Source organism: Polyergus mexicanus, unplaced genomic scaffold, assembly GCF_030449975.1.
Source record: "Polyergus mexicanus isolate NDT 795.1 unplaced genomic scaffold, iyPolMexi1.0 SCAF_4, whole genome shotgun sequence".
Lineage (NCBI taxonomy): Eukaryota > Metazoa > Arthropoda > Insecta > Hymenoptera > Formicidae > Polyergus > Polyergus mexicanus.
In genome coordinates, this window is record NW_027223324.1 from 5,486,167 (window position 1) to 5,506,701 (window position 20,535).

Consider the following 20,535-nt stretch of genomic DNA (forward strand, 5'->3'; position numbering starts at 1 on the left):
GTAATCGAGCCGGAGAACGCCACTTCCGCGCTGTACATGCTGCCCGCCTACATCCGAACGACTTCGATGGTAACCTGCATTATCGTCATGGTACTGGGTATAATAGGCAATCTGATGGTAATTTTGAACTTTTTAAATCCATATTAGAGAAGTTACCAATCTCATCCATAGTCATTCGCCGCAATTTCCTTATATATCGTCTTGTCGCTATCAATGTAACCAATATCTTTGTCCGGAACCGCTGTAGCTCCCCGGGTGTGTAATATCCTCAGGTGCCGTTAGTCGTCCTGCGGGGTAAGGACATGAGGAACAGCACCAACATCTTCCTGGTGAACCTGAGCGTCGCCGATCTCTGCGTCCTCGTGATCTGCACGCCTACTGTGCTGATCGAGGTCAATTCCGGACCGCAAATTTGGCCCCTTGGCAGGCACATGTGTAAGTCCGAATTAACGCGAAAGCATGACGCGCTTTGACTATCCCCCCTTCCACAGACTCATCGACACGACGCCGATGATCTGTCCGGTCGGTTAAATCCAAAAATACCGGAGGCCACGTATCTCCACGACGATATACGTACATATATGTGTACGTTTTAATAGGTTCGCTTTATGCCTTTCCATCTCGTCAATCCACGCCGAGATTCGTTAACAAACACGCATGTTTCCGTTGCGTCACGAGGACTCGAATACGCGGCATTGCTGACGCTCGCCGGCATTTCCATCCGCGATCGCATGTTAATACTGTGTTTATAGAGAGATCATTTTTTTTATATTACTATACCACACACGTGCCTAAGGAGCTAAAAACCATTCGTTAAAAATATATATACTGGGTGGCCCATTTTAATCCATCCAGTCGAATATCTCAAAAACCAAGCCCGGAAGAGAAAAATGTTTCAAACAAAAGTTGCGTGGCTTCGAGGGGGCCATAAGATGGTGACAATGATTTGACCTTGGAAAATTATTTGAAAGTCATGCGAAGGTCAACTTTAAAATCTTAAATGGAAACCCCCATTTTTTATTTAATATTCTTGTAGCTGACATCGACAGCTTTCCAAAAGACTATAATAAAGTATTTTTTTCATTAAGTACTTTTTGAGTTATTTTATATTTTAATCTGACATCTTTTGATATAAAAAATTAAATATCTCATAAAATAGTTAGTTTTTGATAATCTTATCGTAATACTTCTATGTACAGAATAATGATACAAATCAAATAGTGCAAAAAAAACAAAAACAAATAATTGTTTAAAAAAATACATCGTAAATAATTTATTTAAAAACTATTATTTTTTTATACTAGTTGATTTGTATCATTATTCTGTACATAAAAGTATTACGGTAAGATAATCAAAAACTAACTATTTTATGAAATATTTAATTTTTTATATCAAAAGATGTCAGATTAAAATATAAAATAACTCAAAAAGTACTGAATAAAAAAATAGTTTGTTATAGTGTTTTGGAAAGCTCTCGAGGCAAGCTACAAGAATACTAAATAAAAAATGAGGGTTTCCATCTAAGATTTTAAAGTTGATCTTTACGTGACCTTCAAATGATTTTCCAAGGTCAAACCATTGTCACCGTCTTATGGCCCCCTTGAAGCCAAACAACTTTTGTCTGAAACATTTTTCTCTTCCGGGCTTGGTTTTTGAGATATTCGATTGGATGGATTAAAATGGGCAACCCAGTATATTTGAATATAATAAAATATATTTAATTATAATAAAATAAATAAACATAGTAGAAAAGCTTTAATTTTGCATAAATTAAAATTTAATTTATCGGACAACTATTTTTTTTTCTCGAAAAATGCTCTCTAATTACTTATGCAATCATTATTCGTTGAATTACTAGACGATAAATTATGTATGTTTATACGAATTTTTATTTCATTTCCATTTCAGATCATATTATATATATATGATCATATTACATTCAGATTTGTATTATATTTAGATCGTATTATACAGGGTGTTTTCGGTTAAATGGCCAAATTTGAAATATGAAAATATTTAGGATCTTAAAACAAGAAAAAATTTCTCCTCCGTAAGTACCATATGCTCGCAAACGCTTCGTTCAAGAGATATTGACTTCTGAAGTTATGAATTATAATTTACGAGGTAGAAAAAATATACGATCCTTTTAGTCGCAGTCATGCAATTCGAACGTTAATATCGTTGGAATCTATCCAAGAAAGTACTGGTTCGCGTTAATTTGTCTCATAGTGCGATAGAACGATCGACACGGGCTTTTATCCAGAGTGCACGGCAATGTCATCGGACGCATCGCGAAAGCACTGCGAATTCTTCGAATTTATAGAAGGTATCTGATTCCGTTTCACGATTATTGAATCGTTGAAAAAAAAAAAAAAAAGAAGAAGAAATTCGCGACTCATCTCCCGCATTGTCATAAAGTATAGATCGATTTATCGGTGAGCGCTCACAGATATGCGATTAAATTGCAAACTCGCCAGATTGACGTTAAATCTAATCCGATCTTATTCCATTCGTCTTGCAAATTGATCATATCATTCACTTGAAATAATGCTGCGCGTTTCTCGACGAGGAATTGTTTTAGTTCATACGAAATATTATCCTTACGATAATCGATAAGCTCACATTCAAATTTTCTATCTCTTTCAGATAATATCATTTATCGTAAAATATTTATTACATTAAGATATATAATTTTATTTATTTATTTTTTATATTAACAGTGGGATTATAATTTTTTTTTTTTTCTATGTACAAAATGTGAAAAGTGATAAAATTTTCTACGCTGATTTTAATATATGTAATAACTCATATATTTTTTAAATGTAAAACAAATAATTTTGTGTTTTATAATTGTTATCTTTTTTCCTCTCTCTATTTCATTATATATAATCTATATTTATTATTAAGCTATAATTGATAAAAATAATCAATTCAGCTAGTTAGTGGAGATCAAATTATTTTTGGAAAATCGATATTAGTAATATGTGAAATGGATTCATCTAGTTAGTGTCTTTTATCTATGCCGTACATCTTATCTATGTTATATATTTTATCTTTTAATCTACGTTTATATATACATACATAGGAAGAGATTCGGAAATTCTGAACAGCAGACGGTTAATGGCACTCCACTCAAACTTTTACGAGCTTAGGATGAAGGGGCGAAAAAATCCGAGAGGAAAATGCCGTCGACAAAAATAATTTTGTTCTTGCTTGCACTTTACTACGTGCAAGTAATCGCGAACAAATGTGAAATATCGTGCACCGTTTAGAATCTTAAACGACGCAGTACTGCCAATTAAATTTGTATTCTTTATAACGCGCGTTTTTTTAAGCCGTTATTGCTCCCTCGCTGCGTCAATTAAAATGGTTACAATTTTTGATACTGGTTTATTACAAAAAAAATATTAGCGCTATCATAATATAATTGGATTTAAGTATAAATTAAAGTAGCACTAAAGTAGTTTAATGTGGATCTTAATAAAGAGTAGTGATTTACTAATAATTAAATTATAAAATTTAATATCTTAGATCGAGGTCGAAGATGATATACTTTTGATATCTATAAAATTTTTTTAACTTTCTAAACTTTTTACATTTGATCGAGAAAATAAAATTATAAATATAAATTTTCTGAGATACGCGAGATACAAAAACTTCTTTTGACAAATTATAAAATGAACGACCGATTGTGTGAAACTGATGTTTCACTCAATACTTCTCATTTTCATTTATTTAAAATTGCTGTTGCTTTCAATGATATTCTTATTAAAAGACCACTGCAATTTATTATTTTCCTCGTTTACGATAATGATATTGACCCGATTGCAAGTCTCTTGTTAATTTCAATATTGCTTTTTTTATGCAATATTTAAAAATATTTTAGGAAGTAAATAACTTTTTTTTTTCTTTTTTCTTTTATTACGTTCAGCACAAATTGATCACTGAGAATGAGATGAAAGAAACAGAGCGGAGAATATATTTTTAACCTACTATCTATAAAATATAATGTTTCTCGCAAGAAAGTCATTATACACTTGAATATTATCCCATTTTTCGATGATTATCATGGGACTTTACATAAAAGAACTCTATAATATCGACTACAATTTATTTACCAATTTTTATTATCGATTTCTGTTATCTATACGAACGACACATTTTATTTACATGTCGCGTTCACCACCAACGAACGAATATCGAGATATCGTCTCTCGTAAATCATTGGTACCATATGGCGTTGCAGGGGCGAAAGATTCCTCCGGCTTACAATTCCTTACGAGCGACTCCCTATATATCGATTCTCCGATCCCTCTCGCCCTTACGGAGGATGTGTGTAAGAAAGAGTAAGTTGCCTTGGTGGTGAAGTCGAGGTTGAATCAAGCAGTGAGCAGCGGGAACGTCGTGAGGGATTTTGTATGGGATTATATGAGATGCGTTTACCGTGAAGGGTCGCGCAAAAGGGTGGTTCAGATGGGGTGCGGTGCAAAGAGCCGGGGGAGGGGGAGGGAGATAGCATTTAGGCGCGTCCGGATTTTATGAGGCGCATACGGCGTTTGCCTCTCCCTTTCTCCGAGACATCTCGAGGCATACCTTTCTCCGCCCGACATTCCTTCAGAGAGATGCTGCTTGATCTCACGGTCGAGGCTATACGGCGTTTATTGCGATGTAAAATATCTTACGGCATTATGATGACAGACAGAGAGGAAGGGGTACTTTATTTAAAAAAAAAAATGAAAACTTTCCTCGCGCGCTCCTGTTCCAGCTCGAAGTGATAAATCAGTCGGGCTCGCACGCGATTTAAATTCTTCGATTTTAAATTCAGCTCTTTTAGATCGAGTGATTCCGCTTGGAAGCATTAAAAATTTCTTTAATACTAGTTAGGTAAACTGAGAATTCGCAATTATACGATATTAGAAAACATTAATGTTTGACAAAAGCTTTAAAAATATTAATTTTTTAATTATTTGTAGCTTTTACACACATTTGTAGAGTTTACGTTTTTGACGTCTAGTAAACAGAACGTTTGATTCGCGCATTCACGTGTTAAGTTTTTGTTTTACACCGGTATTTACAAATATAATGCAAGTAGATTGACGGTATAAATTAAGCATGTGAAAATATCTTGATTATAAATAAAATAAAAACTGTTGAGCGCCATACGCTTTAAAAATATTTGATATTTTTCCAAACAATTCTAGTTTTATTAATTTTTCACACATGTATTATTAAAATTAAATTAAAATAATCTAATTTTAATAATGCATAATGTCAGTTGAATAATTTTTTTAATCCGCATAATATCGATTGAAGCTTATTTGAAATAGTTTTAAATAAAATCACTGATTGTTAATTGTTATAATAATTACTTATCTAATTACTTATCATCAAATGTCTGCGTATATACATACAGGGTGTCCCATTTTAAAGGACCCACTCAAATATCTCAGAGACACTGCGTTAAATCGAAAAATGTTTCAAACAAAAGTTGCGTGGCTTCAAGGGGGCCATAAGATGGTGACAATGATTTGACCTTGGAAAATCATTTGAAGGTCATGTGAAGATCGACTTTAAAATCTTAAATGGAAACTCCCATTTTTTATTTAGTATTCTTGTAGCTGACATCGAGAGCTTTCCAGAACACTATAATAAAGTATTTTTTCATTAAGTACTTTTTGAGTTATTTTATATTTTAATCTGACATATTTTGATATAAAAAATTAAATATTTTGTACAATATTCAGTTTTCAATAATCTTATCGTAATACTTTTATGTAAGATCAAATCATTGTCACCATCTTATGGCCCCCTTGGAGCCACACAACTTTCGTTTGAAACATTTTTCGATTTAACGTAGTGTTTCTGAGATATTTGAGTGGGTCCTTTAAAATGGGACACCCTGTATAATTGCATATATATAACAAGACGTGTGAAAATTTCCTTTATTCTTCAGACATTGACTAATGACCGGTACTGAATTGTAAATTATCGAACTTCCGTCCTTACCGTTTTCTAATGAGCATAATAATGACAAAGAAATACGATACGATTCATCTGGTAATAGATGGAAAAGGCGCTGTGACTAGTAAAAGCTTTGTTTCACATCGACAAACATTGAAACGTGTCAATGTTGGAACAACTTGTCGAAGTACGATATATAAGCAATTCTTCTCTTTTATGAAATAAAATGTCATTTATAGTGTCAACGAATTTATCGGGTTGTAACTATCGATATGAAACTTGCGAAACAAGACACGTGTCACAATTTTGACACGTTCCGTAACTAGGATTGAAAGAGAAGTAGAATAACTATACAATTTTGTATAAATATATACGTATATAAATTCGCTTGTCAGAAAATTTTTAATTCGATTGAAAGTTTTCTGTTTAACTAAAAAAGTTTTGTATATATTCTTATATATCAACAAATTTTAAATAAAAAGTTAAATTCTGTTTTAAAATATATGAATCAAACGAAATTGTAGTAAAAATTAATAAAAACAAAAGTTTTATTTTTCAAATCTAATGTCACGATTTTGCAGGCAACTCTATTAGTTATTAATATGTATATATACAATACATCTGATTAATATATAATTAATAAAAGAATTCGCTCTTTTTCCACGATGCGATCATTCTGTGACGCACGATATTTCTATTTGCTAGATAACGTGTAACGTGGGATATGAAATTTTGTGACCTACATTACGTCATGTATGTTACATTATTGTATTTGTTAAAGCGTTTTCAGTAAAAGTCTCATAATTTTCCAAAGAGCAATGTGATAGAATGTAACAGATTTCGCATAGCATGCATTTTTATGAGATATTACCATCCACGCGAGATATTAATCACCATTTTTTAAACTACAATCCAATTTTTTATCAATACAAATTGTAGAATAAATCGAGATAAATGCAAAATTAATTTTTGATAGTGTGATATTTTCTCTTCAGATTGAAACTACGACTCAAAACATTTCTCGATTGCAAGCGCAATAAATGTATAATCTAGGTCGTAAAATTGTATTTTTCATTTTGCATAACTTGCATTATAATAATGTTTATCGCGCACGTAACGCTGTCCTCTCAAATAACTAGTATAACTTATACATTTATCATACATATCATGTCATTATTCTCTCTAGAGGAGAGAGAAGGCTAGAAACTTGACGCAGAAAGACAGAGTGTACGATAAAAGAGATAGTCCATCCATCGTTATATATAACATACTTGTTTAATTAAAACCGAGGTTTCGAGTATGTATGAGGCTAAATATAGATCACGTGAGAAACATCTTTTTTTTTTTTTCCGGGCCAACTAAGCATTTACATTCCATGCAATTTTACCGTCACGCGAGAATGACCGCTAGAGATATGGATTGATTTGTTATCATAAAACAAGCTTCGTCTGTCTATCGGTAATGAAACTTTTTGATGAACGAGCCAATTTGACGCAGGACTCAGAGCAAACAATAAATAGTAGATATTATTATTTATTTGTATTTTTATGAATATTTTAAACTTGATAGAGAGATTTATGGTAAATTTGTTTTTTTTTTTTCTGTAAGGAAACAAAAGCAGAAAGTAAATTAAAAAAAATAATAATATATAACATAGTAATATATAAATAAATAAATAAATTATAGAAGTAAATTTTTCAAAAGAAAAGGAAAATGATAAAAATAATAAAATAAATAAAGAAAACGATTTTTTAAATTTAATTTTAAGTAATATTGTATTTTAAGAATTAATCGCAATTTTTTTATTTTTATATAAAATAAATTGAAAGATAAAAAAGAAAAAAAATGACGTTTTTTAATCATCACATATTTTTATCTAATTTTAATTGCTTCCTACAATTTTTCTGATTGCAATATCCACAGAAACAACCGCGAGTATAGAACTTGTACTTCATTTTATCAAGAGAAATACTTTAACGCAATCTATCTTTGCAATTGTACGTCTCGTAATGATTCTTTCTAAATGTTGAAAAGAAACGTTTCATTTGGCCTGACTCTTGACGCGACTTTATGATGATAAATACCGCCTCCGGCAAAGGATCAACATATCTAAACATTTATTTTCTTGTATTATTGCATTCCTTATCTTTTGATATTCTACATTTACTCTATATCGTAAACTTTATTTTACAAAACCGGACTTGTCGATGTATATCTTTTGCTCGAGACAGAAAGTTCGATATCGTAGAGAAGTGTCGTCGACATTGAACTTTAGATTGCTCAGCTTGTCGAGATACAGCTGCTATTCTTCGTAAAATTGTTCCGCAAAACAATAAACTGGATCTATTTATTATAATTATATTAATATTTTATTTAAATCAAATAAATATGTTGTCGCATCTCTAAAACGCATCTAATATATACATTTTTATTAAACTTTTACTTAATTAGGAATACTTTTACCCTTTTCGGCGATTTAATATTAGGTGTACAATTTTGCTTCCGCCGTTTTCCTATAGATGGCTTTAGCGGTAAGTAGCGGTCGAAATAAATAGATCATAGACGTCATGCGACAAACTTGGGCATCTGTCAACATAACCCCATAGAAACATTAGTCGATTTGTGTCCGCATCATAAAGTTATTCTCGATTGAAAATGTCAGTTTACGAGCCAAATTCTCGTCATTTGCGGGAGGTTTTAATTTTCTGCTTCAATATGAAGAAATCTGCGGCTGAGGCTCATCGAATGCTCTCAAATATTTATGGTGAAGCCGCTATTAGTGAAAGAACGTATCGTGAGTGGTTTCAACGCTTCAAGAACGGTGATTTTCACGTCGAAGACCGGCATAGCGGTGGAAGAGAGAAGGTTTTCGAAGATGCAGAATTGGAGGCATTACTTAACGAAGACTCGAGTCATAGTCAAAAAGAATTGGCACGATCATTGGGAGTGACTCAACAAGCAATTTCAAAATGTATAACCAGTTTTTTACAATAAAGCCTCGAATTTCGGAAAAAAAAACGGCGGAAGCAATCGACTCAATATAATAAATAAAAATTAAATGATTATCGATTTATGTGGGATACCAATTTGAGGATATCAAAATAACGATCTAATTATAAGCGTAAAATATTGTAAATTACGTTTGTATTTAGAGATTCAAAATAATCTATAATTATTTTTCTGTCTACAAATACTGTCGTCGATGTGCTTTAACTCTCCTCGTTAGAGTCGAATAAAAACAAGCAGCAGATGTTACCGATTAGATCTCTACGAAAAACAGAAACTCTATCTGCCCGGAAGATTTTGCGTGAAATAACAGATTTTAGAGTCATTAAGTATTTCTCGAATGCGATGCGTCAGCGTCGTGTCGGCGATTGCCTCATTAATGTGAGAAAAAACAAACGATAGAGTTAATAAGCGTAATGTTCAAGAAATAAATTCCATAGATAATGAATTTATATCCATTTAAAAAAAAAAAAAAGGCTTCTGGCCCGACAATTATCTTTTGGCCGGAACATTTTTAAAAACTCCAACTTACAGCATAAACTATATTCATTCGGAAATCGAAAAATTCGCAATGTATCTGTAGCGCCGAAGATTAAAATTACTTTTTGATTTCGACGTTAAGATGCAAACCCGCAACGCTCTAATTTTTAAATTTTTCTTCAGCCGATGCACCGTCGTGCTCTAATAAAAAATAAAATGTTTGTTTACGCGGCGTCCTTGTCAATCAGCGTCGTACCTTTATTTATCAAGCAGCTATTATGCATGTTGACGTAGATGAAATTAAAAAAACTAAAACGCCTCGCTAAAACGCTCAATAATGAAAAGATCAAATCGTGTCGGAATAAATTGCTCCTATTAATCTTTATTCATTATCTTAATTATATGAGAATTTCAATTAAGTTTAACTTCTGAGGTATTTTACTGAACTTAAATTTAATCTTGCTTACGAGGCATTATTGCAATTTCTTTCGTTTATAATAGGCGGGAAGGATATAAAGTGAAAACTTTCTCTTGAACAAAACTTATAAATTATATTAGAAATGTTATCGTAATTATCTATAACGCTGATTTATTCAAACAATAATTATTAATTTATTATAAATATTATTGTATACGTGTATATTGTATACAATATATGATATTCGTTTAAACAATGCATATATATATATATATAAACGCAGTATGCGATATATTTACTTTCGTTTCCTTGATTTTTAACACAATACATAGCATTTTGCAAGCAATTAAGAATTAAATAAAGCAAATTAAATTAGGAAAGTAATCTAGAAATACGCGTGAGATTGACAAAAAATTGAAAAGCCCTTCATCGTTGATGAGAATATCAAAGAATAGTTATTCTTGTTGACTAGATTATAATTATTTACTACAATACTTGCTTGTTAAATATAGAAAAAAATAGAAAAGGGAAAATATAATTGATATAAATGGATTTTTCGCAAACTATGTGCAATATGACTGTTTCACAATAAATATTACTTTTAATATACAAAAAGTTTTACAAATAGTTACATTATAATTGCGAGTTATTATATAACAGCTGAAAATTTAGCCGAGTCTTGAAATTTATCATAGAGAAACCATTCATTTTAATTTATTTTTATCTTAATTATTTTAATACACACAAACCGCTAATTATGCAAAGAATAAAATGGATTATTGCGCTCAAATAATTATTGCATCACATTAAATGGACATTTGATTATTGCATACGCATTTTGTATTAAATATATTGTATATCGTAGAAAGATTATTAAAGCGATATACGTGAATTTCAGAAACATTTCGACCCACGGCTTCAAATTTGCAGCGAAAAATTATTTGTTACAGATAGAAATCAAATATTTTATTTCGCTCTCTTTTCACACAATAAATTATCTATCTCATTTTGCTGATTTTTTTTTTTTTTTTTTTAATCTGAATTTAGAGAACTTTAAAATGTTTAAATAGAAAATAAATATCTAGTCGGTAGTTTTGGTATGAACAATGGTCTTTAATAGCAAACTGGCCCGAAGATTATGAAAAAATAAGATCAATTGTAGAATATTTGAATAGCTTCGGGTTTATTTTCCGATGAAAAATCCATCGTATTTTTCATATTCGCGATTTGAATGGTGGGTAGCCTCGATAACGAGATCGGCCTGTTCGGAATTTCAATAATACTTTCGAAAGGGCCGAGATACGAATAGGTCATCCACCGACGAACTTTCGAAAAATTTACGACGACAAAAGGGGCAAGGGGACGAGGAAGAGACTCGTTCGAAGAAACGTGATGCAAAAGTTACGTTAGCCGAAACCGCCTGGAAATAGATAGATGGAAATTCGATTTGCGCATCCGGGCCGCATCTGATATGCAAAGTAGGTTGAAGATGACAAAGAATGCTGCATCACGCGATAGTGTATGTATCTTTTCCGTTGTCTTTCTTTTCTATTTGAAACAGTACAAAAGTGAGTAGCACGAAACTAAAGTGTAATTAATCACGAGCACTTTTATAGTTGTCACGGATCAAATTAGAGATCTTGACGTATGTCAAGATTAATGCCGCATATAATACAATACATACATCATTTATATGGTATACAGACATTTGAATCTCTGTTCCACTTAATAAAACTCTTTGATTGATTTAAAATCAATTTTTATTTTTATTTTGGGGAAATAAAAAAAGCAATGCAAAAAAATAATAAAATAAAATAAGCAATGCAAATAAATTTATAACAAATCAAAAAAATCATGCCATTAATACAATCAAATTCCAAATAAAGGAATTCTGGATAAAAATAGGCAATCGCAGCGATGACATGTGACATGGTTTTTTTTGTGCAATGTGTTTTGCGAATGTATTGTAACAATTATTTCCGCATGATTTGTGCGGAAAAAAAATCAAATAATGCCATTGCGAAGTCATTGCAATTCGGGGCGATTTACAATATATTGCATTTCTCGTATAACTTCAGCACAAATATATTTTACGAAGGAAATAGAAAGCAAAGAAATATATTTCTATTTCTTTTTATTACGAAATTTTCTTTTCTCTCTTATCTCTATGGAGTAAATTTCGATTTTTGCAAACATGACATGACATTTTGGGATGTGACAGCAAATAGTAACATTAGTCGTATTTTTATACGCGACGCCGCGCCGGTCAATCGCGACGAAACGCTATACAAAATGTTTGTTGCAGGTTGTATTTTATTTTATATGATCTACAAAATGTGTGATATTTGTTTATCGTTATTCTTTTTTTATCACATTTTTAATTCCTGCTCTTACTTATCTTCTAAAAGATAATGCTCTGTGCGTAAAGAAATTTTTTAATATTTATGTGTATTTAATTAATTGAATTATTTTATATGATCTACAAAATGTAATATTTATTTATCGTTTCTCTTTTTTATCGCATTTTTAATTTTTCCTCTTACTTGTCTTGTAAGACGATATTCCGTGCGTAAAGAAATTTTTTAAATATTTTTACGTGTTTATTTTTATACGCGACGCCGGTCAATCGCGACGAAACGCTATACAAAATGTTTGTTGCAGGTTGTATTTTATTTTATATGATCTACAAAATGTGTGATATTTGTTTATCGTTATATTCTTTTTTATCGCCTTTTTGATTTCTACTCTTATTTGTCTTGTAAGATGATATTCTGTATGAATAGCGTAATGAAATTTTTTAATATTTATGCGTGTTTAACTAACTGACAATGAGTTACGCAGATCTCGTGCTTCTCTCTTTCTTCTTCATAATGTAAAAATTCCATTTTTCATACGTATATCTTTTATATATCGTATTTTACTTCCCTTTCTGACTTCACAATGATCTTCACAAAGAAAGACTTTCCATTGCAATTGCGTCGCGAGATAATGTGTGGGAAGCTAGATTATAGAATAATATTTGCAAAGTATCTCAAAAGCGAGTGTGTCTCTTGTAGAAAATGCTTCGTCATAATAAAGTATAATAAATGCTCGAGGGAATTCTGAAACGAATACGTATTTCTTTGATGAGGACACGCGCAATAAAAATTATATAGCGAAAACATTGAAAACATTGAAACTGCATCGCTGTTTCAAACACTGTTGTACAAATGCACTACGTAATAGTATTTACATTCGCTCTATGATTTTTATGCACAAAATAACTATTTACACACAACGAGAAAATGAGTAATTAAAGAAAGCAAAACGAGTTATAAATAAGCTAGAAATACGTGCTGTTTATCAAAGGTCTAAGAGTTCTTTTAAGATTAAAGACTCGAAAATATATTTTCATTTAATCTGTTTCTGTAGACAATTAATTTCTTCTTCTCTCATCAATTACATCCATAAATACGCGTAGCGGTAACAGTAACAGCTGGTGGACTCGTAATCGAGCGATCGTAAAAAAACTAGAAAATGGAATAATCTTTGTTTTATTTCGCGAATTTGTAGCATGAAATGTGAACTTGGGTTTTCAATTAAATACTATTTATACTATTTGATGAATGAAATAGAAAGAGAGAGAGAGAGAGGGAAAGAAACGCTCAAAAATTTTCAATCAAATCATCAAAATGATCAAAAGTCTGAGTTACGAAAATTTAAAATTTAATATTTAATATGTATATTTATTGTTGTTTGATAAGAAACCAAAACGAAAGCACTACATGATAAATCATTGTCAAACATCTGCCTAAGCTGTTCTGAATTATTCCGAAAAGCACGCGATCTGTCTCGCGTCTCTTCCGCTTTTTCGATAGGTTTGGACAGCCGCCAAAGCCCATTATCGCCGCGCTCGTTTCCGCTGTGTATAATGTGATTTGCGTACAAGAATTTATAATTTTCTTTCTTTCCTTTTTTCAACGTCTATTCCCAATCTGTGCGCCGTATACGCGAAAATGTAATTTCCACTCGCGCTTTTCATCATAACTGTAATTGAAACGTGTCAACAACGCTTATCATCATTATTATACGACTTGGAAAGGTGGTTATTTTCGCCAGTTATACTCGGACCGATATTATTCTTGCGAAACGCTATGATCGAAGAAAATTTCACGTCAACAATCTCTGTAAGAGACGTCGAAAAAAAAATTTTTTTTATACGATAATATTAATTTTTTTTGGGGGGGGGGTAATTTTATAAAAATAAAATGCATTTTAATTTTCTCGAGAGAATGTATAATATTTTTATAAATGCAAGACTGATTTGATCAAAAACGAATACTATTGTATTTCAAATAACAAACTCTCACAAACTGAACTGCTACTATGTACTTGGCTAGTTAACTTGATTTCATATTTAGTTTTGATTTTTTAAAGATTTTTATTCTTTAGAGGAAAATCATTTTTTAGTTTTTTACTTTGTATGAAAATTATTTTTCAAGGAAAAATTTTTCTAAATGTTACTTTTTAGGCATAGATATTAAACTTCTTTTGTGCGTACAAGGTGGGATTTTTTTATATATTTGGCGTTTTTTTTTTTTTTTTTGCAAATGCATCACACATGTGTATTTATATAATCTATAAAATAGTACATAAATTTAATAATCTTGATACACAATTAAAAAAATATACAAAATAAACGTTTTTTTTATATTGTTATTCGTACATTAAGATTCTATACACGTGTGTATTTAAAACACATTTAGTGGACTGTCTTGAATAATATCGGGCTGTTTAAAAAAAAAAAAAAAAAAAAAGATTACACAAATCGGCGAGTTATATGGTGTAACCTAAATAGATAATGAACAAGTTAAGCGGGTTTTATCGCATCGTGTGTACCCTCCTATGTTAATACTAAACCTCGGGAAAGATAGCGAATTGAATTTAATGACAGTGACACACAATCGAGTTTGCGGAAGAAAATATTAATTCGCAATTTATGTATAAGTTAATTAACTATAACAAGCAAAATTCTCAACTCTCTTCCTTAAAGAAATTTTTATTTAGCAATTTTATTTTATTAATTTTTTTATTAATCTCTAAATATAAGTATTATTAATGTAGATAGTAATATTAATAATATTGATAAACACTGAATTATGCTGTAATGTTGATATATAATAATTATTTTAGTATATATCGGTATTAAATTTTAATCGTAGAGGAGTTTATATTTATCGATATCTATTCGAAAATAAATAAATATTTAGCTTTATATATCGAATCATACATTTATTATTGATTTCTTTCTCTATTTTTTCTATATGCTATATCCTTTTTCCATTTATTCCGCAAAGAAGCCATCGGCTTTAAGTGGTCGGCTACTAAATTCCTTTCGTATGTTATACTCATCTTTTCTAGCTCCAACATTGCTGAACATAATCCTTTTCGTTCTTGTAGCTCTTTCATGAAAATAGAGATTTTACTAGTCGAGGTTATTGTAAGTCTCCTGTACTTTAGAAATAGGATGCTTAAATCGTTCGTGAATTACTAAGCGTTAAAGTCAACCGTTCATTGCAGAGCCGGAACGACTATGTAACTATGGATTAGTCTCTGGTGACGCATTACTTTTTGCAATCTCAAATTTGCTATCATTAAGAAGTTATGCAAACAGCTTCGACATTTTATGCTTCTAAGAAACTAAGCTAAGTATCTTTTTAGCACACATTTTATAGTGGAAAAAAATTATCATCGGTAATATTAGGTGTACAACTTTGCTGCCGCCGTTTTTCTATAGATGGCTTTAGCGGTAAGTAGCGGTCGAAATAAATAGATCATAGACGTCATGCGATAAACTTGGGCATCTGTCAACATAACCCCATAGAAACATTAGTCGATTTGTGTCCGCATCATAAAGTTATTCTCGATTGAAAATGTCAGTTTACGAGCCAAATTCTCGTCATTTGCGGGAGGTTTTAATTTTCTGCTTCAATATGAAGAAATCTGCGGCTGAGGCTCATCGAATGCTCTCAAATACTTATGGCGAAGCCGCTATTAGTGAAAGAACGTGTCGCGAGTGGTTTCAACGCTTCAAGAACGGTGATTTTCACGTCGAAGACCGGCATAGCGGTGGAAGAGAGAAGGTTTTCGAAGATGCAGAATTGGAGGCATTATTTAACGAAGACTCGAGTCAAAGTCAAAAAGAATTGGCACGATTATTGGGAGTGATTCAACAAGCAATTTCAAAACGCCTCATAAATGTATAACCAGTTTTTTACAATAAAGCCTCGAATTTCGGAAAAAAACGGCGGAAGCAAAGTTGTACACCTAATATTATTATCAAATTCAGCGTTGTTATTATATATATATTATTTTTTAGATACATATATCTGAAAGATATAAATATATCTTTATATAATAAAAAAATAGGATATTTTGTAATATTTTTATTTTTTTATATAGTATAAAAGTATTTGATTTCAATTTTATTGCATACAATTGCCAAAACCTGTGTTATTTTTTTTATGTAGTTACATAAAAATATAAAAAAATACAGGTGGATTAAAAAAAAAACATCGAATATAAAAGAATGAAAAAATGAAAAAATATTAAACCATTATTAGAAACTTTGTAAATATTGAAATTTTAAACCAACTTTTTGTTATAATTTAATTTAAAAGTGTGACAAGTGTGGGTGGATGGAATCTGTAAAAACATATTTGCAAATTTTTAAAATATAATTATCGAATTATTTTAGGCGCAAATTATTTATGTTGGGAAATATCCGGTGTGAAGGTTTAAACGCACATTTTCCGAGACACTTTATGAACGGCGAATTAGAGCTGTCACGAGAAAGATCAATTATTCAGCTTGCGTAACTTTGCAAATGTCTACGTGATATTTAAGCGATCATTGAACCATATTACGGGGGGGGAGGGGGGGGGGAGAACTCGTCATATTAGATCGCTCTACGAAATAGAGAAATGCAAAGTTCCTCGGAAAAGGGATTTTTTTTTTTTGTTTTTATGAAACACGAAAGAAAGCGGATTGTATGCCGTTGGCATTCTCGAGAAAATTGTGCGCGGCGAACATATATGGCTTGCGAAGTTATCTTGCAGAGACCCTAAATGATAAATGGTGGGCGGGGGGGGGGGGTGACATCTATTGTGTAAGTTAAGTCCACGAGTTACATTCCTGAACGTGATGTTTTCTTGGCGACGTTAAATTATTCTGTATTGTTCGTAGAAAAGCTCTCTTCGTTCGAGGCTAAAGACATATCGCTCGACTTAATTCTCTTGACAATGTATTTAGCTAATTGTTAAAGCTATAATATCAGAAACTTAGCAGAATGAAATTACTCCAAAATTGTATTATCGTTTGTACATAACACAATAATATATATACAGTATATAAAACGTTGTAAATAAAATTTTAAAAAATTGATACAAGGATTACAAAAATTTCATTTTTTTTTTTTTTTTTTTTAATTAACTGTTTACAAAACTAGAGTATAAATTAAAATTTTGTTTAACGAAAAATTATTATTATTTTGTAATATTTTCTTTATATCGTATTGAATTTCTCTTATATTTCTATTATCGAATATTATTGAAGCAAGTTTTTATATTATCGCAGATATTGTGTGTGAGGTATTAATGTAATTATATTTTAATAGAAATAATGAAATACTTCTCTCATTATCAGCGTTTGTCATACATATATATATATACGTATGTGTATAGAGCACTTTGCGAGCTTGTGGATTACAGAAATGTTTGCGGGGCAAATCGCGCGACAAGAATCAGCATAATGTAATAGTATTAATTGCACAAAGAGAGAGAGAGAGAGAGTTAGAATCGCTTTTACGCGATGATTTATACGATATTATATATAAGGATATCTCATTAATTATCCGGAAAATTAAATTTGTCCAGAAAGTGGCGCATATTTAATAAAATCCTTAATAATTACGGGATATTCTTTCTGTATATTTAATCCCGATTATGTCGAATAAGAGACTTTACAATCATATCTCTCACGTAATGTAAATATTATATATTTAATTGTATTTTGATTCTGTAGATATTATATAACATGCTTTGCATTAGTATACAAGAATTGTGTGTATTGTCTTGAAATTATGATTATTATAATATTATCAAAAACGTACGTAGAATCTTTTTAGCAATTTTCGTTATAGCATCCATTAAATATGATAATAAGCTCGGATTGAATTAGTCGCGTAGTTAAACGCTCGAATATATTATAATGCATGTTGAGGCATGATAATGACACGTGGCATTTATATGATAAATGAAGCCATATTATAATATATTGTATAAGTTTTTATTCAGCGAACATATCAGCGAGGAGAAAATACAGGTCCGTTGGAAGAGATAAAATGTGAATAACTTTATTTTACTCGACGATAGTTTCGGATTTAAGGATACACAAAAAAAAATATTAAAAATATATAATTTATATATTAATCGTAAAAAATAAATATACGTTTGATATGAAATAAATTGTGTGTGTGTGTGTATTTTTACACACTTTTTATTAATTTCGCAAATAATTTGTAATTCGTAAATATTACATTTTAAATGTTGCTCGTACAAACTTGAAGAAAATCATTCGAGCTTTAAATTATTCTGGGAATGTGTATGAAACCGCAAGCTGCTACAACGCCCAAGGTTTCGCTTTTTTGCGATTGTTATTGGCGATCAATCGACCGAAGAAGAGTATCGTATTTTTTTTTTCTACTGACGCAAGCTCGCTTTGAGCTTTTACGAGTTAGACAAAAAAAAATAGAACGGTTTTATGTAGCAAAGAAGCGCACGAGAACTATAAATTTCATTTCAACCGAAGAAGCCGGAGATTACCGTGTTTTCCTTCTGTGTGGACAATATTGCTCGATGAACATAATTGTAATTGAGTCGTAAAAGCGAATTTTCTCGCGCGTAAAACGCTGATAATTTCGCGCAACTCAATTTCAGATTTCATTACCATGTACAGAAACTTTTGCCGGAGAACAAATCTTAATGATTAATCCATTAATTGTTTTATTTAACGCTATGCTATTATATGATATTATATTATATATGCTTGTATTCTAATTAAAAAATGTCAAACTTTTTAAAATATTTTTCTTCGATCCGTATCACACACATACACAGATATTGAAATTTTACAATAGCATTTACGTAGCTGATAGATCTGCTTCAAATAATTAGAGAGAGAAATAATGACTCCAACCTGTTAGAAATATTAATTTTATTGTTGACTCTTTCTATTTAACACACATCTCGCAAAAGCTATATAGCAATAACACCTACGGATATTTTTTTTTTTTCTTTTTTCGTTCGGAAGTAATTCAACGTTAATTCTGTAACAATAAAAATTGATTGGCGCTTTACGTCATAAGGGTCAATAAAAAATATGCGGGTGACACGAATGCCTGAAATTTCATGATATTATTCTACTTGTAATTATATATGGACGGTAATTATATAATAATATCTGTCTTTAGAAGACAATTCGAGAAACTACTTCTATAAAACAGTAGTTTCTTTGAGAACTTAAGAGAGAGAAATTTTCGTATAAGAAAAATATAAGAAAATTAGTAATCAGGAAGGATTCTTCTCTCTCACGTAGTATTGACAAATACAGTGATGTTTTTTTCGCAAAAGGACACCAGGCACGTGCCAAAGGAAATCAACAGTCTCGAAACTTTCGAGGGAGAGCAATTTCCCCAAAGACCGACTGTGCTTCTTCCCTGAATGATTTATCATCGTAAACGTGTTAAAACTTTAAAAGAAAACCACAAATCATTCTTCCGCATCGTAAGAAAACCCTTGAATAACTCGGCTTCAGGCTTATACGTACAAAGTTAACGAATGGACAAATTATTTGATTAACACGGCGAAAGCTCATAGACAGAAATATATTTCACATAATTTTTATGGCTATAATATATTTTTATTCTTCTATAGATTGGATCAGTTTTATTAGTTTTACATTAGTTTTATTATTAAACCTTAAATGTTATAAACGTAAATTTGGAGAATTATTGAACGCAAAAGTGTACACCGTATCATTTGGTCAATCGCGCAAAACGCTTTACATAAATCATGTGCGCGTTGGTCGCTATTTCTCAATTTCTAGACGCGTTGCATTCGGAATCTGATTCGTCCGGATTCATTCTCGGGATACCAATCGTGTTGAAACGCGCGTCTGTCGAACAAATAATCCGTATTATCCGGATATTTTTCATATGAAACTTCCGAGAGAGGGCATCGACGAAATTTTGCGGTAGGTCCGGTTCTCCCTTGATAGAAACCGCAATTTACGTCCAGTGATAGTTCAAAATTCAACTCTCTCCGATCTCGGCTTCAAAGGCAAAATTGCGCTTTAAACGCATTTTTTTACGCATTTATATCGATTATGTAATTTAAGGAGCAGAGTCGCGCATATAATTTTGTGGGCCTTTTAGCTCGCGAAGCCCTTGAAGCTCGCTATGCTGGGGCCAAGGCTAGGACAAGGTGGAAAAGAATGGCGCGCACATTGCGGGACAGGCTTGACGGGTAATCTACGGGGGCTGCCTGAAACGAGTAGGTGAACTTTTACCCCCCGCTACGAATTACCGTTGCTCTTAGCCTGTATCGCGTCGGAGCATTTAATGCTACGCCCGG

At 31.5% G+C, this 20,535-nt stretch overlaps 1 protein-coding gene across 1 annotated transcript in view; it reads left to right on the forward strand.

Annotated features, from left to right (window-relative positions):
• Positions 1-20,535, forward strand: part of Ethr (ecdysis triggering hormone receptor) — a 36,385-nt gene that overhangs the window by 1,000 nt on the left and 14,850 nt on the right. Inside the window, exons 2-3 of the mRNA XM_070294796.1 lie at positions 2-117; positions 273-435. Coding sequence (XP_070150897.1) covers positions 2-117; positions 273-435 — 279 coding nt within the window. The remainder of the gene's footprint in view (position 1; positions 118-272; positions 436-20,535) is intronic.